At 33.4% G+C, this 26,390-nt stretch overlaps 1 protein-coding gene and 2 long non-coding RNA genes across 7 annotated transcripts in view; 2 read left to right on the forward strand and 1 right to left on the reverse strand.

Annotated features, from left to right (window-relative positions):
* The window catches only part of LOC136206602 (uncharacterized), a 30,437-nt gene extending 25,879 nt beyond the window's left edge, over positions 1 to 4,558 (forward strand). The window contains exons 3-4 of one of the 4 annotated variants that reach the window (XR_010676345.1): positions 4,109 to 4,197; positions 4,356 to 4,558. This is a non-coding gene — a long non-coding RNA (uncharacterized lncRNA). Of the gene's footprint in view, positions 1 to 4,007 lie in introns of all 4 variants that reach the window. The other 3 variants (XR_010676344.1, XR_010676342.1, XR_010676343.1) reach the window with 3 other exon arrangements.
* Positions 4,559 to 9,616: 5,058 nt separating this feature from the next.
* Positions 9,617 to 13,140, forward strand: LOC136206872 (uncharacterized). Of its 2 annotated transcripts, XR_010676465.1 has the most exons (4): positions 9,617 to 9,840; positions 9,964 to 10,209; positions 10,326 to 10,471; positions 12,014 to 13,140. It is a non-coding gene; the product is annotated as an uncharacterized lncRNA (long non-coding RNA). The 2 variants fall into 2 exon arrangements; XR_010676464.1 differs by having other exon boundaries at positions 9,617 to 10,209.
* A 5,101-nt stretch (positions 13,141 to 18,241) lies between these two features.
* Positions 18,242 to 20,944, reverse strand: LOC136206819 (uncharacterized). Its single transcript, XM_065998000.1, has 2 exons — positions 18,834 to 20,944; positions 18,242 to 18,477 (listed from the first exon to the last, which is right to left on the reverse strand). Exons 1-2 carry the CDS (start codon positions 19,753 to 19,755, stop codon positions 18,464 to 18,466), a joined length of 936 nt encoding a protein of 311 aa, XP_065854072.1. The 5' UTR covers positions 19,756 to 20,944; the 3' UTR covers positions 18,242 to 18,463.
* Positions 20,945 to 26,390: the final 5,446 nt, after the last annotated feature.

Genomic DNA, 26,390 nt, shown 5'->3' on the forward strand with positions numbered 1-26,390 from the left:
GACCTCGAGATGATCAATCGACAAGTATCCTGGCATTTATGACACAATCGGCGCATGTGTTTTCTAATTATTGCGCCTACGTCATCATAGGTGGCTATTAATGCGCGTGCTAGTATTTATTGTGCATGAGAGTTTTACTCAGTTTCGAGAATCCTAATCGTTTGAGATTCTAGGAAGTCAGTTTTACGTAGAAGGAATGTTCGTGTGCTTAGTAACTCAGATTATGATAATCACTCAATATGTATGTCTACTCAGCATAGGGTGATATAGATCATATTTAGCTCAGCATGCAACAGTTACTAATTTAGCACAAATCACTCAGCATGGTAATCACTCAACATTCAATTTCAACATAGAATTTTAGTGAAGAGGATTAGACATACCGATAGCTTCCCTTAGTATGTTAAATTGCTCATGAGCTAGAGGCTTCGTAAAGATATCTGCAAGCTGTTCATCTGTTGGAACATAGGTCAGCTTGATCTCACCCTTGAATACATGATCCCTTATGAAGTGATGCCTTATGCTGACATGCTTCATCCTGCTATGTTGGATTGGATTTTTGGATAAGTCAATGGCACTCTTGTTGTCACATTTGACTTCGATGGTCTCTGTTTTTACACCATAATCCTCAATCTGTTGCTTAATCCATAGGACCTGGGCCACACAGCTTCCAGCAGTAATGTACTCAGCTTCAGTTGTTGACAGGGCCACTGACGATTGCTTCTTGCTGAACCAAGATACTAGACAGCTTCCAAGGAAGTGACACCCTTCTGAAGTACTCTTACGCTCTAGCTTATCTCGTCCATAGTCAGCATTAGTGTATCTAATGAGTGTAAAGTCATTTGTATTTGGATACCATAAACCTGTATTACCTGAGCTCTGCAAATATCTGAAAATTCTTTTTACAGCTATAAGGTGAGATTCCCTGGGGTCAGCTTGGTATCTTGCGCAATAACATACTGAGTACTGAATGTCAGGCCTACTAGCGGTAAGATAAAGTAGAGAGCCAATCATACCTCGATATAACTTACTGTCTACTTACTTACCTTTCTCGTCAGCACAAAGGACAGTGTCAGTACCCATTGGGGTAGATACGGGCTTACATTCTTCCATATCGAATTTCTTTAACATTTCTTTGGCATACTTAGACTGACTAATGAAGATGTCGTTCTTCCCTTGCTTTATTTGTAGTTCAAGGAAGAAGTTGAGTTCCCCCCATCATTGACATTTCGAATTCAGTTTGCATCTGTTTACTAAATTCTTTGCACATAGATTCATCAATAGCACCAAAGATTATATCATCTACGTAGATCTGTGCCAGCAGGGTATTTTTACCCTTTTTCTTAATGAACAAGGTTGTGTCAGCTTTACCTCTGACATAGTTCCTGGTCAGCAGGAAACTGGTCAACCTCTCATACTAAGCACGTGGTGCTTGTTTTAGGCCGTACAGGGCCTTCTTGAGTTTATAAACGTGGTTTGGAAATTTTGGATCTTCAAACCCTAGAGGCTGACTAACATATACCTCTTCGTTTATAAATCCATTAAGAAAAGCACTTTTGACATCCATTTGATATAGTTTGAAGTTCATGAAACTAGCATATGCACATAATATACATATAGCCTCTAACCTAGCAACGGGAGCAAAGGTCTCACCATAGTCAATGCCCTCTTGCTGACTATAGCCTTGGGCTACAAGTCGGGCTTTGTTTCTGACTACATTGCATTGCTCATCTAATTTGTTTCTAAAGACCCACTTAGTTCCTATGGTCTTTTGATTCCTAGGTTTTGGTACTAAATCCCATACCTCATTTCTTTTGAATTGATCAAGCTCTTCTTGCATAGCATTGATCCAGAATTCATCGTGCTCAGCATCGGTGAAGTTCTTTGGTTCATAGACTAAGACGAACGCAACATTGCTAAGATATCTCCTGAGTTGATTTCTTGTCATCAGGTTGTTCTCAGCAGCATCAAGAATGGACTTCTCTGAGTGTCCTCTTGGAATCTTGATTTCTTTGGGTAATGTTGAGTTGTCAGGAATAGGTGTTTCTACAATATCAGCAGGAGTAGATTGGTCAGCAAAGGTAATTTCGGGTTCGTGTTTACCTTTGGTCAACTCTTGTGGTGATGACTCAGCGGCTCCATTTTGGTAAGCGGAAGCTGAGCTTGGGTCATCTTCGGCGGACTGAGTTGTCTTTCCTGCAGGGTCAGTTTCGTCGAACTCAACATGTACAGACTCTTCTATAACCTGAGTTCGTTTATTATACACCCTATATGCTTTACTGTTAGTTGAGTACCTTAGAAAAATCGCTTCGTCAGCTTTAGCATCAAATTTAGCAAGGTTTTCTTTTGTGTTGAGTATAAAACATTTACACCCAAAGGCACAAAAGTAGCAAATATTGGGCTTTCGTCCCTTCCAAAGTTCATAAGGGGATTTTCTTAAGAATAGGTCTAACTAAAGCCCTATTGAGTATATAGCATGCTGTGTTGACATCTTCACCCCAAAAATACTTTGGAATCCTATTTTCGCTCAGCATTGTCCTAGCTATTTCAACTAGAGTTCTATTCTTCCTTTCAACAACCCCATTTTGTTGAGGAGTTCTAGGAGCAGAAAAATTATGGTCAATGCCACTGACTTCACAGAATTCATCAAACTATTGGTTTTTGAATTACCCGCCATTATCACTACGGATGTGAGCCAGTTTTAAATCTCTGTCATTTTCAAGTTTTCTTATTAATGTTGAAAACATCTCAAAGGCTTCATCCTTGCTACTCAGCAAGAGAACCCATGTATACCTAGAGAAATCATCTACAATGACTAAGGAAAATCTCTTACCGCCCAAGCTGAGTGGCTGGACCGGTCCGAAAAGATCCAAGTGTAGCAATTCCAATGGTCGTTTGGTTGAGACAATATTTTTACTTTGAAAAGACTTTTTGGTTTATTTACCTTGTTGACAAGCATTACATAATTGATCTTTCTCAAATCGAAGTTTGGGCAATCCCTCAACTAGTTGCTTTCTTGCTAATTTGGCAAGGAGGTCCATGCTTACATGACCAAGTCTCCTATGCCATAGCCAGGAGTTATCCTCCTTTGACACTAAGCATATGTTTTTCGAAAAATTCTTTTCTAAACTCAACATGTACACATTGTCAACACGAGGGGCAGTTAAAATCAAATTGTTTGTTTTTCCCTCGAGTATCCGACACTCAGTGGCATCAAATACAACCTTTCTACCGCTGTCACACAGCTGAGCCACGCTCAATAGGTTATATTTGAGGCCGCTGACTAAGGAGACTGACTCAATAATAGGGTTACCTCCGGTAGTACCTGAACCTACTATCTTACCTTTCTTGTTGTCTCCGAAGCTTACACTTCCATCTCGTTTACGCTCAAGTGTGATGAATTGAGTTTCATCACCGGTCATGTGCCTCGAGCATGGACTGTCAATATACCAAAGCTTTGACTTCTCCATGCGCCTCCAGCCTTAGCGCCTCTGGATGATAGAGGTGGGCGCAGTCAGCAAGGCGCCCCTTTATAGTTCCTTGAGCTAGGCACGCGCCTTGGCTTCGTTAGGGCTGTTTAGGGTTTTTTGGATTTAGATTATGCTTTAGTAGTTAACTAGAACTTAACTCATTCATTTTATGGTTTTATTGTTGGTATTTGACTATTTGTGATTATTTGTGACTAGTATTATGAATTTATGATTTTTTTTTTGTGCGCCTCGTGTCGTCGGGGGCACGCCTTAAATTGAGTCCAGTGGCGGAGCTAGGAATTTCAACTTGGGGAGCCAATTTTACTTGTGCGATTGGAAGTAATTTTTCAAAAAATGGGCTGGGTAAAACTTTTTTTAGCTTCCACCACGTTAAAACATCATCGTTTCAGTGTGATGTCTATTAAATTGTCAAATGTGAAAATAGTAGACATTTAATTTTGGCAAAAACCATAATTAAGCCCGTGAACTTTGATTGTTTTATAATGATTTTTATTCTTTGTTTTTTTATGTTAACAGTTTTTACATAGAAGTTATTGTATCCACTGTTGAAGCACTGGCCTGATGGTAGGCATAATTACTATCACTAAAAAGATTAATTTTTATGTGAATAATAAAAGGTTGATCTACAATGGTATGGGGTCGGTGAGCAAAAGGTGCACATGAAATCACTGGACTATCCTGCTTCTTGTGGTATTCATAGGTTGGGGTGAGTGGTACGATTCTGATACCAATATCATAGCTAGTTATTAGTTGACCCAAAATAATTAGAGTATCAAATTTGGCCAAGGTGATTATTTTAAGATATGAATGGAAATGATTATTGACTTGATATGCTTGAAATCAATAATTTTCTTATGGTTGCAGTTGAGGAAAAACTATTGGAATTGGATGATGATTTTGAGGAATTACTTGTAGGAGAAGAATTTTTAAATCTCTCGCTTGATTAAGAATCATATATTTAGTGAATTATATTTTTTTATTCTTTAAATTTCAAATTATTACTCGGAAAAATGTCAGAATGACTTCATTGAAAGAAAATGAAATTTAGTGTTATTTGTGAAAAGGCTCCAAACTTTAATGTTTATCGATGTATTATTATTTGTTGTCATATTAGTATATTACTAAGATAAAAAAATCCCACTTAAATTATAATCTCATTTACCGTTAGACTTTTAAGTAACTTTAAAATTTAAATAAAAATTTTGCTCTCTTTTAAAGACTCTTGATTCTTAAAGTATTGGATCATAAAAATTAAATATCTCTTAAAGTTCATAATTATTTTTACTAATTGGAGGTAAAAATCATGTTGTAACAAAACCATGAAAGAAATCATATTGTTTTCATTAAAGTTGTCAATTTCTGAAACAAAAATGATTTATAAAGAGAACCTGATGAATGTGAAATTTTATCATTTTTTATTTGGCTTAATACATCATTTGCCCCCTGAACTTGCAAAAAATGTCCAGTTAGCCTCCTGAACTTGCATAAAACGTAATCAATTGATCACTCGGTCGTAAAAAAGTAAGTTAAATGCGGAAGATGTATTCCACGTATCTTAAAATGTTATTGCATAATTAAAAAATAGATTAAAACGGAAGTTATTGCTTGCTCAACTATACAACTTGTCTTCTCTAATATTAGAATCGTATATTCCGATTTTGGTCGTTTTGCTTTTTATAAGATTCGGGGAATACATCTTCCGCATTTAACTTACTTTTTTACGACCGAGTGATCAATTGATTACGTTTTACGCAAGTTCAGGGGACTAACTAAACATTTTTTTGCAAGTTCAGGAGGCTATCAGAACACTTTGAAAGTTTAGGGGGCCAATCAAGTTTTTTGGACAAATTCAAAGGGCAATTGATGTATTAAGCCTTTTTATTTCATTTCTATATATATTTATGCATATGATAACCCATTTTAACATTCCTAATTTTCATTATATATAGCAATATTATTATTAATAGCTGTCAGTCATAATAAAAGGATATCAAAGTGTACATTTATTGGTTTCTCAATCTATCTTTATTGCTCTGTAAATCTTATTGAATTCAACTTATGCATCTCATCAAGTTTACAAGTTTAGTATTTAGGTTTAATGTATATGTACACCCTTAAATATCATAAGTTTTGCCTATTGACATTCTGAACTTTCAAAATAATTTATCACACACTTGTAGTTGGCTTTAAAAACCTATTACGCATCTATAATTATCGTTAAAAACCTATCGCATATCTATAGTTGGCTCTTTCGGACATTCTGCACACAAAATCATTAAAAAAAACGTTGAGTTCATTCTCTATATCACTTCATTTGTAAAAAATTATAAATTAACGATTTTATGTGTAAATGGTCATAATAAATCAACTATAAATATGTAATAGATTTTTAAAGCGAACTATTAAATATGCAATAAATTTTTAAAACCAATTATAAGTATGAGATACCTTATTTAAAAGTTAAGGTGTGAATAAGCTTAAGGCCCTGTTTGGTAAAGAGCGTTTTGGGATAAAAATAGCAGTTTTGACCAACTTTAGAGGTTTGACCACTGAAACCGCTAATTGGAGTGTTTGGTGGAAAGAGGTTTGGGAGAGAGTTTTTGGATGAAAACGCTAATTTAGAAACGCTAATTGGAGCTAATTGAAAAAGCTCCTTTTAAGAGTTTTTTCAATTGGCGTTTTGCAATATTAAAATTAATGGACTTCTTTAACCCTAATAGATAGACTCCCTCTTTTCCTGCGCCAAAATTAATGCCCTTATTCATCTTTTTGCACAAACCGCTATTATCAATCAGCTAATTTTTACCAAACAGTCTACACAAACAACTAATCAAATCAGCTAATGTAATCAGCTAACAACTAACAGCTAATGTAATCAGCTAACAGCTAATTCCCAAACAGGGCCTAAATGTTTTAAGGATGAGTATTTATGTCCACGATTTGTTGCTTAGTTGTAATAATATTGTGGTAGTTGACTCTTTTATTACCCTTCCTCTTTCTGCTAATTACTAAAAAGGATCTTTTGAGTGTTCATTTAGTGCAAATGGATATATATATATATATATGCTTTTAATGCAAATCTTGAATTCAGTAAGAGTACAAGTATTTAAAATAAAATCATGGTGGGGTAAATTATACTGCTTTTTTTACATTTAACTCTCTATTTTCACCACTTCTCTCTTTCTAAAACTTTATATATATATATTTTAATTAAAAGATATGCAACAAAAGAAAAACCGATGTGATTTGAACCTATGACTTCTATAGTAATAAGTAAGCTCTCAATCGATAGGCTAAGAACTTCACCACATTATATATTCATTTTACTCTTCTCCTCCATCTTCATGGATCAATTCCTTTTTCTAAAACGAATACAGTCTCTCTCTAACTCTTCATTTCTCTCTCTAAAACCCGCGATAATAGTGTTCCACAAAGATAATATCATATTCAAAAGCGATGTGCAGTTTCTATATCAATTACAAGAAATGAAACCTTTAATCATTGAAGTCGAAGCAGCCAGGGGTTTGTATCGGTTCAAAACCGAGCTGAAAAAACCGAATACCGAAATGATCAGGGGCGGATTTAGGGGGGGTCAAAGGTAGGGGTGAGCAAAATAACCGGTAACCGATTACCAAACCGATAACCGAACCAAAATTTTAGTTTGGTTCGGTTATTTTAACATTCTGGTTCGGTTCGGTTTTCATTTTAGCTCAATTTGGTAATCGATTATCGGTTCGGTTATTGAAAAAAAAAATCGGTGTAACCGATAACCGAACCGAACTTCATATATAAATATAAAAAATATAATTTTATCTTTATATATATATAAATAAAAAGTCCAACCCTAAAAAATACACTTTTATCTTTGTATATATATATTTTGGTTTAGTAGCCTTTAATTTATTCAATTGTAACTTTTGTACAACGATATTATTTGAAAACTAATTAAAAAAATGTAGAAAAAATTAAATATTTTATGTTTTCGGTTATTCGGTCGGTAATCGAACCGAACCGAAAATTTTCGGTTAAATCAAATTCGGTTACAAAACTTGTTCGGTTCGGTTATGAAAATAGGGCAAATTTCGATTCGGTTAACCGACAGTTCAGTTCGGTTAGTAACCGAACCGAACCGATGCTCACCCCTAGTCAAAGGGGGCATTTGCCCCCCTTTCAACCGGGAAAAAAAATATATTTTTTTTACCAAAACGACGTCGTTTTGGTTCCAACCAAAACGACGTCGTTTTGGTTTATGGTTTTAATTTAGAAAAGGAAACAGAAGGGGACGCGCATCACACACAGAAGCATCATGTTCTTCTCTCGCAAAGCACGCAAACGAAACGACACAGCGCTCCCTTCTCCTCTCCTCCTCTCCAGCAAACGCACACCCCCCTCCTCTCCTCCTCCAGCAGCGATCGACGCCTCTCCTTCTCTCCGGCCGGCCGGTGTCCAACATCTCCAATCCGTCCAACAGGTTAGTTTAACTATTTTTTGTCCTTTTTAATTTAAATTTTAAGTTAAACTAATTTTAGGTTAATGGATATTGATTGATAGTTAGTTTGTTCTTAATTTTAGATTAATGGATATTGATTGATAGATTGTTCTTAATTTTAGGTATTCTTAAATTTAGGTTAATGGATTGAATTGGTTGATAGATTGTTCTTAATTTTAGATTAATGGATTGAATTGATTGATAGATTGTTCTTAATTTTAGGTATTCTTCTTAATTTTAGGTTAATGGATTGAATTGATTGATAGATTGTTCTTAATTTTAGATTAATGGATTGAATTGGTTGAATTGATTTGGCATTATTGGTTGAATTGATTTGGCATGTTTGGTTGTATAAAACCAGATATACAAGAGAGAAGCTCAATCAGTTGAAAGAATAACCAGAAGAATAGGTTTTCTTTTTCGCTTTTCTTCTATTCATGTAGATAAGGTGGAAATTTCTTCCCCTTGAACTTTGATTTTTTTCTTCTTTTTTCTGAATGTCATACTACTTAATCATTATTATATATCATGAACTTCCACGCATTCAATGTTAAAGAAGTGGATAAAAGTATAAAATAACCCTAAACTTCCTAAACTTGGCATGTTTGGACAAATAGACCCAAATCATCTTTTCCACATAATCAACACCAACTCTTGATAGAGAAAGACCTATTGCTAGATCAAATTATGAACGAGCCACATAATTGGCAGGGGTATTCTAGAAGAAAGGAATAGTGAAGAGTGTGAGAGATCAACAAGAGGTTTGGGAAATTAGTTATTCTATAGGGGTTGTTGAGTTGTACTCTGCTATAAGAGTAATTCAGGTTATACAATAGGGTATTTTAAGGAGAGAATGGGGTGGGGAGAAGTAGGCATAATTCAGTGTACTCCTATTGAGTTCGGCTCTGCTCAGCTTGGGTAGAGAGGGAATCCTTTGATGCAGTGGGGTTCAGTTCATCTCAGCTCAATTCTATCTTGTATTTTCTTTGATTTCCAGTGTAGCACTTTTTCTCGGATCTAAGATCCTTCTTAGTTATCAGTATCAGAAGAGTTCATTAATCAAATAGCCTATATCCTATGATGTACGGAAACTCATCGTGACACGCGTTTCAGCACTATGTACTAAAGTATATTTCTTTCAATTAATGTTATTTTGTCTAAAAAAATTTTATATAGAGTTTTGCCCCCCCTCCCTCAAATCCTGAATTCGCCACTGGAAATGATCAAAATAATTTACACCGACAACACCGAACCGAATAATATTTTGGTTCAGTTCAATTTTAAACCGAAAAAACCGAATTAAGTTAAAAATAAAAAATAAAACTCATTATATTTTCTCATCAAATTTACCTCAACAAAAAAAATGAAATACTTTCAAATTATATCTATATTGGGTTATTATTTCAATAATAATAATAAAAAAATTAAACTTGTAAAATTAAATATATATACATGTATATATAAAAATATAAAATATGTATAAATCAGTACGGTTTCGCTTTTTTACATTTGTTTGTCATACCAAACTGAACCGAATATAGAAATACATTTAAAATTAGAACCGATACCAAACCGAAATGTAAAAAATAATTTATTCTAAACCGAATTGATATATACGCCTACAAGCAGCCGCATTTCTCCCCCAACATCTCATTGAACTCATCAAATCAAGCATTTATTTCCCTTCCGTGAAAGCTTTAATCTTCACACACGATTTGGAAAGGAGCGTTTCCCACAGACGGCGACCTATGTTTTGGCGATAGCAGTGAACAACGAGATCGCCGCCGCTGTGATTCCTGGTGTTAATCGCCGCTGCCGCTGCCGCTGCGATTCCTATCCACGTCTTCCTCCATCTTTGAGGTTGAGAATGAGAGTTCCCTTCCTCCATTGATGGATTGATCATCCAAAACTGGATTGTCATAAGAATCAACTAAATATTGGATCTGATTTTTTTGTGTTTCTATATTTCCTGTTTTTTTGAAGGCGGCTCCCATGACCTAACCCCCCTTCGTCCAACGGCTCCTAATCTCCAGTCACATTCATTATAAATGCTCTGCATATAGAGAGGAGTTTCTCAAATTCAAATTCTGTACTCATCAATGGCTTCGTACTAACCAAACAGCAAGAAAATCCTCGCAAATCAGCTTCGGGGACTAGAGAATTGCAGAAGCGACATCGTTTCAGGCTCGGAACAGTGGATCTGCGAGAGATCTGGAGTTAGAGAGGCTGGTGAGACTTTACAGAGAGATCTAAACTCTTTTATTGCTTATATATTGTGTTTATTTGATCTAAACTCAGTTACTTGGATTTAATTGTTTCTTTTCTGCTCTTTGTTGGCTCTGCAGGTAACGAAAACTTCAGGATGTCAGTTGTTCTTATTTTCATTCTCTTTTTCTCACTCCGAGAATTTTCTGAAGGTTTAATCAATGGAATCTTGATGAGCAACACATCGTTCTTTCATCCGGTAGAATTGGGAGTCTTGGAAAATTTGGTAAGTAATTTTTTATTTATGGTTTTAATTTTATTTTCATGTTTGTTTTTGGTTTTAAAGGGAATTAAAATTGTCTGCGTGGACTGGCCTAATTTGTGTATATATTGGTTTTTGTTAGTACTTCTAAAAAACTGTCAATGGCTCTTGAGCCATATGCTTCTATGTTCAAAATGATATTCCGTAGTAAATCTAATATGACTAAGCCCTTGCTGATTCTGGAGCCGGGCTCAGACTACCAAGGTTCGGTCTTTGGTATTGAGATACTTATATTGTCCGATGAAATGAGAATGCTTGTTTTGTTTTGGTTCAATATTGTATAATGAGTTTTAGTTTATATTCTGTTTGGTGTAAATATCTAGTTTGGATACTAATGTTTTTGGTATTGGCATTGGTTTCGTGTTAATAGACCATTCATTTAGTAAGTGTTTGTTTTAATTTATAATTTTTGATGTTATTGTCACAATGTTTTAAATTTGATGTCCATATGCTTTATCAATGACATAAAAAGATTTTGAATTGGTCATTGTACGGTTTGGTTTTCACAATGTTTTGAATTTGATGTCCATATGCTTTATCAATTAAGCTTCTAGTTGAATTGTAGATTATTTCAGGTTTACCGTGTATATGAAATATGGGTATAAGATTTTATAAAATGTGACATAAAAAGATTTTGAATTGTTCACTGTTTGCTGTTATGGTTTGCTTTTTGCTATTGAAAAAAATAGTTGATTTTTCAAAAAGTATGTATTCTCTACTTTTGTAAACGACTACTTTTCAGATGTAAAAGGTAAACAAGAGGTCACTAACCAAACATCTAAAACTCTTCATTCCGAAGTGAGAAGGTAAATAGGAGAATGAAAATGAGTCATATTTTAAGAATTTTTAAATGAGATGTTCATACTTTCTTTCTGTTCTATTATATTATAAATGGTTGATTTTTATAAAAGAGTTATTGGAGAATGTTTCAATGATGCTATTGTTGGATTATAAATGAAGAAACCATAACCTTCAATCTTGAAAACATCATTGGCTCCTTCACATATATTTGGTTGTTTTATATAATAATATTTTATTGTTGTTCTGTTTTTCTGTGTATTTAATTTTTAGTTTATAACCTTATTCATGAGCCTTTTCAATATGAATTCAAGCAAAACAATATGATTTCATTACTTGAGATAGAGAATGTGGTGTGGATACTTGATTTAGAATAATAGTTGTTAAATCGAGATTCGACTTGACATAGTTGTAAAAATTGAGATAGAGAATGTGGTTTGGATACTTGAGTTAGATTTCATTACTTGAGATAGAGAATGTGGTGTGCATACTTGATTTACAAATAATAAATATTATATAACTTTAGGGGTTATTTTGTAATTATCTATTAGTTCTTAGGTGTTAAACTGTTATTTACCACTCCTTTTTTTGTAACAGATAATTTGTTCATAGCCCGTATAAAAGGAGCTTTCCTGTATTTTGTGAGATTAACGAAACTATCAGATTAATTTGTTAATATTTCTAATAATTTTTATTTATTGCTAACAGTTTTTAACGGTTGGGCAGACGCTCCACAGTTGGAGCACCGCCTTCAGTCATGCTGAAATGAAGTCTATGTTGTGTACACATGGCCCTATGGTGGGCATGATTACCATAACTAATGAGATTGAATTTTATCTGACTAATAAAGGGTTAGTTTACAGTGGTATGGGGAAGGTGAAAAAAGCCATACATGGAATCACCGGATTACCCTGTTCGGAACATGCCATGCTACTCACAGGTTGGGGTGACTGTTATGATTCTGATATTAATACCATACCTAGTTATTGGTTAGCCCAAAATAAGTGGGGCATCAAATTTGGACTCGGTGGTTATTTTAGGATATGGATGGAAATGACAGTTGATTTGATATGTTTGAAATCAGTAAATCTCGCTACGGTTGCAGTTGAGGAAGAAGGGTTATTGGAATTGGATAATGATTTAGAAGTAGCAATTGCAGGAGAAAAGCATTTAAATCTCTCAGAATGGTCATTTTACCTCCCAACTTATTCGAATATCCGATTTATCCTCTTAACTCCATAAAAGTGGTATTTCTCATCTCTTCAACTTGTCCATTTACCCCCATAGAATGTTCTATTTACCCCTTTAACTCTATAAAAATGGTATTTCTCATCCTTTACAATTGTTCATTTTTTCTCTTTTCAACTTTTGTGGCTAGTTAAATTTTGATTATCTAATTATTGTAATACAATATTATTGTAATAAACACATGAAGGATCAATATAATTATCAAATTAAAACAAAATAAAAAGTCGATATTAAAAAATATATGTTTTCAAACTCATTTGAATAAGTCTTTTTAATTTTGCACTATAAAAGGGTAGGAAATACCACTTTTATAGAGTTAAGAGTGTAAATAAGACATTCGATGAGTTGGAAGGGTAAAATAATCAATTTAGACAAGTTAAGAGGAATAAATGAGTATTAGGCCTTGATTCTTTAACATGATGTTATAGCCTCTTGATCAATTCGAACAATACTATTTATTTAAAAAAAAAAGGAACTTTAACACATAGTAGGATGTGCTCGTGTGTTTTATATGCGTCAAATCTAATTGAACATTTGTGTGTTTGAATGTATGAAAGATTATAATAAATATTATTAAACTTTAACTACTTGCATTGTAATGATCTAGTTTTAATAAAGAGGACTTACAAAGGAGTTGTGCTAAATATAAACGAACCAATTCATGTAACTAGTATTTATATTAGGAAAAATTACAATCAAATGGAAGATTCATTTATATATTTAGTCCATTTGCCCAACCTACTATATATTTAGATTATTTTTTTTGCGACTTTTCTAAAATACCTCAACCTTTCATCTTTCCCTTCCCTTTCCTCTTCCTTACGGTTTTCTCTTCCCAAAATACTTCAACCTTTCATATTAGGGTAATTAATTTATTAGTTCTTATATTTTCATAAAACATACTGTTTAGTTCCTGTATTTTCAAAAATATATAGTAAGGTTTTTAACATTTTTCTCAGTGAACTGTTTAGTCCTTCCGTCTGTTTGTTAGATTTTTTACCGTTTATGAATTCAGAAATGACTAAATTACCATTTACTATTTATCGGTCAAAAGTAATTTACAGTTCTATGTCTCTCTCACAACTCGCGCTCACAAAAAAATAGAGAAATGATTGAATCCCTAACCCATAATCGAATCACTCATGCTCACTCTTCCTGTTTGAATTGAAGGTAGAAATCAACTCAAATCTCTCTCACTTACTCTTCATGTTAGGACTAAACAGTTCATCGAAAAAAATGTTAAGAACTTTACCGCGTGTTTTTGAAAATACAGAGACTAAACAGTGTGTTTTGTCAAAATATAAGAACTAATAAATGAATTACCCTTTATATTATATAATCATGCGCATAACACAATTGCATTATGATATCTTATTTTGACACTCTTAATTTTCTTTCTATAGCAATATTAGTAGCTGTCTATCATAATAAAATAATATCAAAGTGTACATTTATTGGTTTCTATATGCATTTTTATTGCTCTTCAAATCTTATTGAATTCAACTTATTCCTCTTCATTATTTTAGCTTCCAACCTATAGTCAAATTCGTAAATCTTATCTTCATTTTCTTTAATTGGCTTAAAAAAAACATATTACACATTTATAGTTTGCTTTAAAAACCTGATAGTTAACTTTTTGGATCTTTTGTACACAAAATTATTGACATGTTATCTTTGACGGATGGCGTGACGTGTGCATGCTATACAAAAAGGTCAAAATAAGTCAATTATAAATATGTGAGAGGTTTTTAAAATGAACTATAGATGTGTGATAAGTTTCAAAACCAATAAATAAAAGGAAAAAGTACAAAAATAAATTCCGTGGTTGGGCCATTTTCAAACCTAAACTATGTGGCTTAAAAATTAGCAAACATGTATCTTGATGTAGATTCCATTAACAAACACAGTCCAAATTGACTAATGGTGTTAAAAAAAAATCAAAAGTTAAAGGAAAAAGAGTTAATTTTTTTCTTATATTTATTTATTTTATAAAGGCATAACATTCATTTGGATCCCTAAACTATGGCTTCAAAGTCAATTAGAACCCTAAACTATCAAAATCATCAATCAAGTCTCTGAACTAGCTAAAAATCATCAATTGAGTCCACATTCTAAATAAAAATCTTCAATTGAGGCCTCATTGAAAATCATTCAGTTGAATAATTTCATACTTTCTTTCTCAAACTCATTTTGAATCAACACATATATTATTACAGTCTATATCAAATAGACACATTTTCCGATTTTAGGATAGGATAGAGACTCAATTGATGGTTTTTGCTTAGTTCAGGGACCTAATTGATGATTTTGATAGTTTAAGGTCCTAATTGATTTTGAAGCTTTAATTTAGGGACCCAAATGAGTATAATGCCTTTTATAAATTAACTCCCTTATTATCTAATTACCATAAAAAAAACCCTCAAAATAAAAAAATAAAATCAAATATACTATTTTTCGATCTCTTTTTAATTACTTATTTTTCATTTTTCTCTCTATTTTTTTTTGTTAATTTCTCTTTAAAATCAATTAAATTAACAAATTTAGGTGGTGGAATTTCATTTTCGACATTATTAGCTTAATTTTTGGCTGGGTCTCTACTCCTTCTATTAGGGAATTTTCGAAGTTATTCATTAAAATAGAAAACTATACAATGTTTGAAAATCAACGAGCATTGATTCAATTCAAGCTACTGTTGGGTGACAAGAATATCTCAATCAGAATACTGAGGAAACTATTTTAGTTTCTTAACACAGTACCTAACTTCTCAACAGCATAAACTTGACTTTAAATTCAATAATATCATCCTAGCAGCATGTATTATATCATTATCATTCAAATACAAAAACTGTAAACAATGGTAAAGTAAATAATACTCTCTGAATTTTATTAATGGGATACAAATGTATTTATACTATTACATACTACTTGACTAAATTACATATATACCCTTGTATATAAAATACATCTAATATAATCTAATACCCCCCTCCCTTCAAGACGGAGGTTGTGATGAAACAAGACCCAGCTTGGGAAGGAAAGAACGAAGTGATGGGGCGTATAAAGGTTTGGTAAAAAGATCAGCAAGTTGTAGTTTGGTGGAAATATGAGGAGTTGAAAGAAAACCAGAAAGTAATAATTCACGAACAATGTGACAATCAATATCTAAATGTTTGGTACGTTCGTGAAAAACTGGATTCGAAGCAATATAAATTGCGGCCTTGTTATCACAATGAAGAGGAATGGGTAGATGTAAAGGAATAAAAAATTCACGAAGTAAGTAAGACAACCACTTCAATTCACAACTCGTACTTGCCATACTGCGATATTCGGCTTCAGCGGAAGACTTACTAACAGTGGGCTGTTTCTTAGCTTTCCAAGATATTAAAGAAGTGCCCAAAAAGATACAGAAACCACTAACAGAACGGCGCGATATTTTACAACGTCCCTAGTCTGTGTCACAATAAGCAGTTAAACGAAAATCAGCGGAAGCACTATAAAAAAGACCATAGTGAATAGTACCCTTAAGATACCGAAGAAGATGAAGTACGTCATCATGATGATGAGTGCATGGTTTTGCCATGAACTGACTTAATTGTTGAACCGCAAAACTGATATCTGGACGAGTAAAATTCAGATATAATAATCGACCGATTAAACGACGATATTGATATGGAGAATCAATTAGAGTGCCAAGATCAGAATCTAAGATGAGACTAGGTGGCATGGGACAAGGAGAAGGAGTTGCATTTTTAAGTCCCACATCGGATAATAAGTCCAAGATATATTTGCGTTGAGACAAAAAAAATACCATTAGTGTCCCGAGCTAACTCAATGCCCAAAAAATATTTGGCAGGACCGAGATCCTTTATGGTAAAAAGAGAATGTAAATGATTTTTAACATTTTGAATACCATCCGAAGAATTGCCAGTAATAAGAATGTCATCAACATAGACAATAAGAACAAGGAAAATATCAGAATGATCATAAGTGAAAAGACAATGATCACAAGATGTTTGTTTAAAGCCATATGCAATAAGTTGGGAGGTAAGTTCTTTATTCCATTGACGACCGGCTTGTTTAAGACCGTATAGAGATTTGCGTAATTTACAAACCTGGCCGAGTGAAGCTTTGGAATACCCATTAGGGGGTTGAAGATAAATATCTTCATCCACAAAGCCATGTAAATAAGCATTATTAATGTCTAGTTGATGAATGGGCCAAGTATGAGCCGAAGCAAAGGCTATCATTAAACGAACAGTAACAACTTTAGCAACTGGAGAAAAACTCTTAGTATAGTCGATACCTTGAATTTGATTGTACCCTCGTGCTACTAATCGAGCCTTATAACAATCAATAGACCCATCAGGCTTTCGTTTAATACGAAAAACTCATCGAGTAGAAATAGTCTTTTTCCCTTTAGGAAGAGTAGTTAAATCCCAAGTATTATTTTCTTCCAAAGCACGTAATTCAGCTTCCATAGCCTGAACCCATTTAGGATTAGAACATGCTTGTTGATAGGTAGTAGGTTCAACATTAGAATCAATGGTAGGGGAATGGGGAACGGATAATGGGACAATAGAAGAAGAAGAGGGTAGTGTAGAATTGGGTAAAGAAACAGGAGAATTAGTCGAGGAAGAAGGTAAAGGGGAATTCTGATTCATAGGAGAGGAGGTAGGAATTGTAGAAAGAACGGGAGATTGTTCCAAAATAGGTGAGGATGAATTAATGGGAGAAGTAAGAGAATCGTGAGGTAAAGATGAAGAGTCGGGTGGTAAAGAAGTGGGTGTAGAAATGTTCGGAGTATGAGAATCCGGGTCAAGTGGTAAAGAAGTGGTGATAGGGGTGAGCGGAGTAGGAGGATCCGGGTATGGGAAGAATGTAGGTAATGGTAAAGAAAATGTAGGAGGTGTAGTAGTAGGAATAGAGGAATATGGAAAAATAGTTTCATGGAAGGCGACATCTCGTGAAATGATAATTTTTTTAGTTAAAGGATTGTAAATTTTATATGCTTTATGGTCAAAAGCGTATCCCAAAAAAATTCCGAAAAATGCACGTGGATCCAATTTGTCCCGAGAGGGATGAAGATTAGAAAAATAGCATTGACAGCCAAAGGTTTTTAAAAAACCATAAGGTGGAACTTTATTATGTAATTTTTCATATGGTGATAACCAATTTAACAAAGGAGTAGGTAAGATATTTATGAGGTATGTGGCTGTCAATAAAGCCTCTCCCCAAAATTGCTTAGGTAAAGAAGCATGAAAAAGAAGTGCCCGAGTAATTTCAAGCAAGTGTTTATGTTTGCGTTCAACAATGCCATTTTGTTGAGGCGTATACATGCATGATTTCTGATGTAGAATGCCTTTGGAATGAAAAAATTTGAAACAAGTTTTATTAAGAAATTCGGTACCATGATCGGTACGTATTTGTTTAATTTTCACCTGAAACTGAGTTTCAATTAGGGAGACAAAAGATGAAATAGCGAAAAAAACTTGATCTTTAGTATTGAGTAAAATTGTCCACGTTGCACGTGTGAAATTATCAACAATAGTAAGAAAGTATTTTGCTCCAGTTAAAGAATGCAATTTATATGCCCCCCATAGATCAATATGTAACAATTCAAATGAAGCAATGGTGGAAATAGAAATACGAGAAAATGAATGTCATTGTTGTTTGGCCAAAGGGCAAACAGAACAAGACAAACTATTTGATATAGTAGAAATAACAGAAATATGTTGTAACTTGGAAACAGAAGCATGTCCTAAATGTTGGTGCCATAAATCGGCAGTATGAGAATAAGTTACAACATTTGCAGTAATATTGCTAGAAAATTGTTCTAAAATAGTATGCGTAAAGGAGTGAGATGTAAGATAGTAGAGTCCTCCATGGAAAAATCCAACAGCGAGGAGACGGTTAGTAAGTGGGTCCTGAAATAGGCAAACATTGGACAAAAATTTAATCACCAATTATGAATCATGTATCAATCTGCCAACAGATAACAAATTATGTGTAAAAGTAGGAATGTGAAGAACATTCTGTAATGTAAAATTAGGTCCAATAGTAACCAAACCAACATGTTTGATGATACTTTTGGAACCATCGGGCAAATGTACCAAGTTATTGGAATTGATAGATTTGTAGTGAGTAAATTGAGTAAGATGACTACTCATGTGGGAAGTAGCTCCCGTATCAATAATCCAATAAGGAAAATTAGAGGTAAAAACTGATGTAGGAAAAGGAGGAATGTTCATATTTGCATTAAAAACAGAAGGAAAAATAGTACCTGCAAAACCAGAAAAGTTGGCAAAAGGTGTAGGAGATGAAGAAGTGCCATCATCACCATGATTCATTTTCCCTTTGCTTTTCATAAGCTTCTGAACTTCATTTTGAACAAGTTGAGCAAAACCCGGAGGCATAGAGAAGTTTGCAGAATTATGATTCTCCTTATTCTCATAAGCTTCAGAATCTGAAAAATCCATAGGAGTATCAGTAGAATAAGACACACAATTAGCCTTTAGTTTGGAAAATTTAACCTTCTTTTTGTTCTTAAAATCCTGAAACCACTCCAGGTAACCGTGAAGTTTGAAGCAAGTGTCCTTCTCATGACCGAGTTTGTTATAGTGAGTGCAAAAACGATCAGCTTTATTACCGGAATCTCGTTTCTGTCCCCGAGTAGAAGTGGAGGACGGAGTAGCAGCAAATTTGGTATGAGAAGTGTGAGCAACAATCTCTAATTGAGAAACATCAGAATATACCTCTTTCTGTTTTTCAACATTTTGAATCATAGAATAAGCCTTGTGAATGTTAGGTAATGGATCTAAAAGAAGAATCTGATGTCTCACATGTGAATACTCATCTCGAAGACCCGTGAGAAACTGAACTAGAAGATCAACATTATAAGAATCATATGCTTTCTTAACACATAGACAAACACACATTTCAGAAGCTTCACAAGTGCAAATAGAAAGAGGACACATATATACCAATTCATCCCATAATCTTTTCAGCTTAGTGAAATAGATTGCAACAAAGAGGCTGCCTTGACGGAGAACATTTATGTCACGTTTCAACTGATAGATGAGAGGTCCGTTAGAACCTCCGAATCGTTGTTCCAGCTCTTTCCAAAGAGCTCGGGCAGAAGATGTGAACATAAAACCGTCAACCAAATCACGAGAAATAGAATTAAAAATCCATGAGATAACCATAGAGTCTGCTCGTTTCCATTAAGGATACTCAGGAGAAGTACGAGCAGGAGTAAAGTCATCATTAAGAACAAAATTCAACTTCTCTTTAGTGGAGAGTGCAAGCAACATCGCCATACTCCAAGTTATGTAATTCGTACCAGTCAAGGGAGCCGTAACAAGGCAAATCCCGGGATTATCCACCGTAGTAAGCAGAAGAGACTAAGTATACTCATCTTGTACAAAAGATGCATGTAATGAATGTTTAGGTTTAGAGGACTCACCAGAAACATATGTGTGAGCTTTATCCTTAAGAACAAAAGAGAGATCAGGAGCTTTAGCATTACCATCTGATTTTGGTTTCTCAGAACCAGTAGAAAGAAGTTTCTACGAAGAAGACGACCTACGGTGTGAAGCTGGAGAGCGGTGCTGAAACGAAAGTTCATTGAAACCTAACTCCGGGTGAAGTGCAGGTGACTTAGCAATTTCAGACGGCAATGGTGAGGAATCCGACGAGAGATCGTCGACCTCAAAATCTACATATCCAGGCTCAACAAAACCACCAGTATCCATATGAAATAAGTGTTGTTGAAATGAAGTAAGATTAAGTAGAAAACAGCCTCACAAGTGGAAACCGTTGACAACAGTTAATTCTCAAGAAATCCAGAAGAAAGGAACGCAACAACAATCAATGCGCAAGAAGACCAGAAATAGCAAATCTCACTTAACAGCAAAGAAGAAACCACCAGAGAACCGGAAAACCAGAGAACTTGTTGAATCAACGCTGAAGTGATAAAACGCAAAGACCAGGAGCACACAATCAAGCTAAAAACCAGTAAGAAATCCACAAATCTCAGAGACCAGAAGATCGATGAGAGAGAGGCAGGAAAGAAAATCGCAGAGGTTGTATCAACAGCAGATTCACAACACAAAGATCAAGTTTACAGGAACCGAGTAGAAATCGAGTATAACAGTGATGAAATACAGGGAACAGAGAAAGCAAACTGCAGAAACTTTAAACAGAAAACTTACATTACTGAATGAATCAAGTACCGATAAAGAGAGGAAGGAAGGGAAAGCTGCTCCATCGCCGCTACTGTTTGTAGGAAAAGACGATCTGCAGTCGGTTAAGAGAAAAGCAGGAAAAGAAAAACGATTTCACGAGGTAGCGCGATCGATGCACTACGTACTCTCGAATTCGTTTTGTTGTATTAGCAAGATATGAAAATATCAGAATAGATCCTTTAGCAATTGATGAAAATTTCAGAATAGATCCTGTAAACTATTGATTTTGTTATAAGAGTGAGAGAGAAAAGAAACTTTTGCTCTGATACCATGTAAACAATGGTAAAGTAAATAATACTCTCTTAATTTTATTAATGGGATACAAATGTATTTATACTATTACATACTACTTGACTACATACTACTTGACTAAATTACATATATACCCTTGTATATAAAATACATCTAATATAATCTAATAAAAACTTCCAATCTTCACCCATAGAGTCCCAAAACCACAATCTTTCATTAAAAATAATGGCTATAAAAGTAACAAAGTTTGTAGCCCAGATTGCAAAACTTGGGACTACGGCCTTAAAACGTACTCCCAGAATGAGATTTTGTACGAATGTTTTGAAATTCAATTCAAACTATGTTGAACATCAGGGCCGATCCTGAGATTTTAGAAGCCCATGCTCGAGTTACCAATTGGGGCCTAGTAAAAAAAATAAAGTAGAAAAGTCAAAGGTATAAAAAAAATAGTACTTAAAAATGACATTGTTTTTTTTAAAGGAAAAAAATGACATTGTTTTGTTACATTTAGCAAACAAAAATTGTATAAAGGGATATTACTTAAGTACCCAATTTCTTGTACAAAATGATGTCTATGAGCATTTCTATTTGCAAAATTCTCAAATTTAATAAATTGTGAAATAGTTCTAATAGATTTTATGCTCCTCAGAACACAAAGCATGATAACAGAAAAATGAAAAATCAAATATGATCATCTCACTTAACGGAATTTAGCGGGTAAGTTCTTGAAATTGGAAGATTTTGATGCGTTTCTCCCAAATTGCAACCAAGTAAATCAAAATCTTATAGTCTTTCAAAGGTAAAAAAAAAAGCTATTAGCAATTGGAAGTTTGACAATGAGGTGATTAGAGAACAAAATTGATTATATAGCTAATGAATTGAAGATGAAGGATAATATTACTGTTTAATATTTTTTGGGATTGAAGTGTGATTAAAGAAGGGAGAGATAAATTAGAAATTTTGTTAGGATTGATGGATGAGGGAGATAATTATGGAGAGACTCTGAGATAAATTAGAGAATTGATGTCCAACATTTTTATTAGGAAATTTAGAAAGAATCTGATGTAAATTAGAGAATTTGGAAACACTGCTTAGTACTTGATGGCCATGTTTTTAATCAAGTATATATATATATATTTTAATTTAATCTAATGCCAACGTTTTTAATTTGGAAAGAATCTGATGACAATGTTTTTAATTAAAGTATATATATTTTTTTAATTTAATAAAGTATAGTTTAAAAGTCTATAATAGCACTATACATTACTATAATTGCGTCTCCTCTCATCTCCGGGTCTTGGACAAGCGCCCCTCCTGCTCAGACTCAGTGATGGGTCTGGAGAAGATGATATATTTCATTTTGGATTTTTTTTATGATAATTAGATAATAATTAAGAAGGTTAATTTAAAAATAAATAAATATAAGAACAAAATTAACTTTTTTCCTTTTTGTTTTTAACACTATTAGTCAATTTGAACTGTAATTGCTAACAGAATCAACCTCAAGATATTCATTTACCAACTTTTAAACTATATAGTTTATTATATAGTATATATATATATTTTTTTTGTACGTTTAAGGGTGAGTATTTATGTCCAAGCTTTGTTGCTTAGCTGTAATAATGGTAGTTGACTCTTTTATTACCCTCTCCTCTTCCCTACTAATTTAAAAGGAGAATGCATTTTTTAGTGTAACATTTAATTGCAAAATAATTTTGGTATTCATATATTTTATATGATTACATGTAATATAAATATAATAAAATATTTTATATTTTTCTACATAAAATCAACTAAATATAAATGTCAAGTCACCCAATTCAAAGGTAATATATTAAAAAAAGAAAAATTCAGAAACTCATAAGATGAGCATGTTTAACTCAATGATATATTAAATAAAAAATTAAATATTTTTATATTCAATGATGTGTATATTATTTTTATATAAGTAAGCATAGCCTAACGCTATGATACAAAAATCCAAATTATTATTCCTTATATTACTTTTCTTAATTTAGGTAATAAACAGATGTCAATTTAATAGCTATATTTTAAATTTTAGGGGAATGGAACATTTAAAATATTTAGATCATCTCCAACTTATTATTCTATTTTCAAATCTAAAAGAAAATTCCTTACTACATATAATAGTTTATTATTATCATATATAAGTTTTTTTTTATTTTAATAAAATATATCAAAAACTTAGTATATGTATTTTTTAATATTATAATGTCTATTTATGAATTTTATTGACTATATGTAAATTTAGTTCATACAATTACAATTTAATATTTAAATGTGAAATACATAAAAATGATATTAATTAAAAAAATACACAAATAACACATAAACACAACAAATTATAAAATACAAGATATATACTTAATAAAAAATATTGTCATGCTCTAAATTTGTAATAAATGTATTTTGAAGATAATTAATTATCAATTAAAAGTAAATATATAAAATCCATCATTTTGAAGATATTTTCCATGCAATTAGCAAGAATCACATGTTACTAAAAAGATTAAAAAAACAACATGGTATATAATGTATGAGTGAGTGTAACATCAATGAAAACAAACAATAACTAAAAGTGTTAAAGTAGATTTTTTTACAAAGTTGGTGTGGTATTTTCCAATAATATGAAAGAGAAATATATTCTTAACAATGACATCAATATAATTAAAGCAAAGGAACTTTCCAATATGAGCATATATAATATATATCTTCTTATGAAATTTCTTAATTAATAATTAATTTAGTAATTTCCATTAATTGATTTGAGAGCATATGTGCTTTAGTTATAATTCTAGAAGATTATATATATATATATATATATATATATATATATATATAATATAAAAGACTCGGTCTGGAATGGATGATGTGCGTAAGTAACGAGTGGTTCTAAGAAAATATGTTAAGAACATGAATGGACTGAACCACACAATAAGTGTTAAAAAGAAGGAGGTCGAGAGTGGAGGTTCAAAAACCCTAATAAATGAAGAAGGAGTGAATCTTGCCTGTCTAGTAGGCCGACACATTAAAAAGTTGAAAGGAGTTGATGGTCATCTGGATGAAAACCCCATAAACTCTAATAACCCTTTGGAATCCCGTGCTAAAAGGAAAATTTTCTAAAAGAATACCCTAAATGATCAGGGTGAGGAGGATGATTGTATGGAGAATGATTCATGTTCGGAAGATGATTGGGTAGATAGCTGCAGGGGAGGAGCCAGCCTAGAGCCCGGAGGGGGGCCCGAAGCCCCTCCCCCCTCCCCCGGCCACTGGCTCCGCCCTTAAGTACTGTTAGTTTTATCTTGTGTAGCCCCCCTATTATTGGTATATATATATAACCTATGTAGTATTGTTTCAATAGTTTAAAGTAGTCAAGTTTGTTAATAGTCTTGTTTTAAGGTGAGAGGTCATAGGTTCAAACCATACCAAGCTCATTTTTTTTTGTTTTATTTGAATTTTATTTTTTCAATTGGACTCTTTATTGTTTTATTTGAACTTATTTTTTTAAGAATTTATTATCTATAAAAAAAATCAACTTCTAACTTTTAAGGCTCAATTAACTTAATTTCTAAATTAAATTTTATGAAAAAAAAATATAGCTAAAAATAAAATAAAAAGTGTGAAAATATTATAATCTTTAGTCAACCTACCAAAACGACAAAGTTTCAGTGTGCTGGAAGCTTAAAAAAATTTGCCCAGCCCTGACGGGCTGGAATTCGAAAAATTAATCCCAATAATCGGACTAAAATTAGCCCCCCAACTGTCAATTTCTAGCTCCGCCACTAGATAGTTGTTCCAGATTAGGGTGATAAGGACGAGGAAGAGGACCCCGAATTCCCTATTGTGTGGCTTTTCGGGGGATGAAAAATGGATTCTTTAGGGTTACTGGAGGTGGTCCTTCATATTCAATGTTATGGGTAGAAAGGTGGAGTTTCGTTACTTAGAACAACATTTCAAGGAATTCTTCATTAAGAGTGGGACAATTAATATAATTGACCTTGCTAATGATTACTATGTAATTAATTTTATGAACTAGAGGGACTACCAAGCTACAATCCAGGGAGGTCCATACATCGTTGCTAACCATTTTGTTATCCAACCATGGATTCCTAACTTCAATTCCTCTAAGGATCAAATTAAAAGAGTGATTACCTAGTGAGATCACCCAAAAATCTCAACTCAGATTAAAAAAAAATCGATTTTAAAAAAATTATAAAGGGCGGAATCACATATAAACCGTCTTAATCACGCTATACATATCAAATCTGAGCCGCATATACGTAGTACAAATTTTTCCAAGAGGATGCATTCATAGGACTACATATACACAATCTGGTGGATAATACAGACCATATATAAGGGATCTAGATTGGCCAAAAATGACGCATTTAGAAGATTGTGTATACATAGCCCCGCGAACAATCCGGATTGTGTATATGTGATCCGGATTGGTTCTAACATGGAAGTGTACATGACCGCATATACCTAGTCCATACATGATTGGGACCGTATATATGTAGTCTTAATCATGCCATGATATGCACCATGGGTCGGTCAGGAGATGGCTTACACACTCACAGAGCTTCTTGGAAGTGTATCTCTTAAACAAAAAGTTCAATTTAGATCCAGCCAGTTTTGATAGATTTGTAATGAGGCTATTTATAACTATGTAATGACCTTTAAGGTGAAACTTTATTTTAAAATGATCATTCTAGTTAAATTTTGGATTCATTCCGAACTTCTAAAGAGTGTGACTTGCTCGATACGACTCCAAATCTAGCCTAATTAGTCTTATTAGGATGCTAATCTTGAGTACTAAATCCTAGAGATCCAACTAGATCCCGCTAAAGAGGTTGACTTTCAGAAACTTCTTACTTTGATCAGAACTTTTGTAGAGCATAACTTTCTCATTATGTGCACGAATTGGACGAGGTTAGGTGCGTTGGAAGCTTTTGATGCATATTACACATTTCATTAATATTTAAATCCAAATTTATATCGGCTTGATAGTTATGAATTCTCTATCCGACCGTGATTGATCGATCTCTAGACTTTTAGTACTTTTCTTCCCCAATTGTTATCTCAGATTTCTACAGTGACCGATATAAGATTTTCATTATTGGGACTTCGACTCTAATATCTGAATTCAATTTACACATCAACGGTTGTAAGCCTCAATTAACAGCAGTTATGTCTTGGGATAAGTGAAAAAGGGCAGAGTAATTAAGTTTGTTTGATACTAATGTTCAAGTTAAGAGAAATGGGGAAATTTATTCCAGACTAAGCGCAACTACAAACCTATGTCACTTCCAAAATCTCGT

This window comes from Euphorbia lathyris, chromosome 9 (genome assembly GCF_963576675.1).
Source record: "Euphorbia lathyris chromosome 9, ddEupLath1.1, whole genome shotgun sequence".
Taxonomy (NCBI): domain Eukaryota; kingdom Viridiplantae; phylum Streptophyta; class Magnoliopsida; order Malpighiales; family Euphorbiaceae; genus Euphorbia; species Euphorbia lathyris.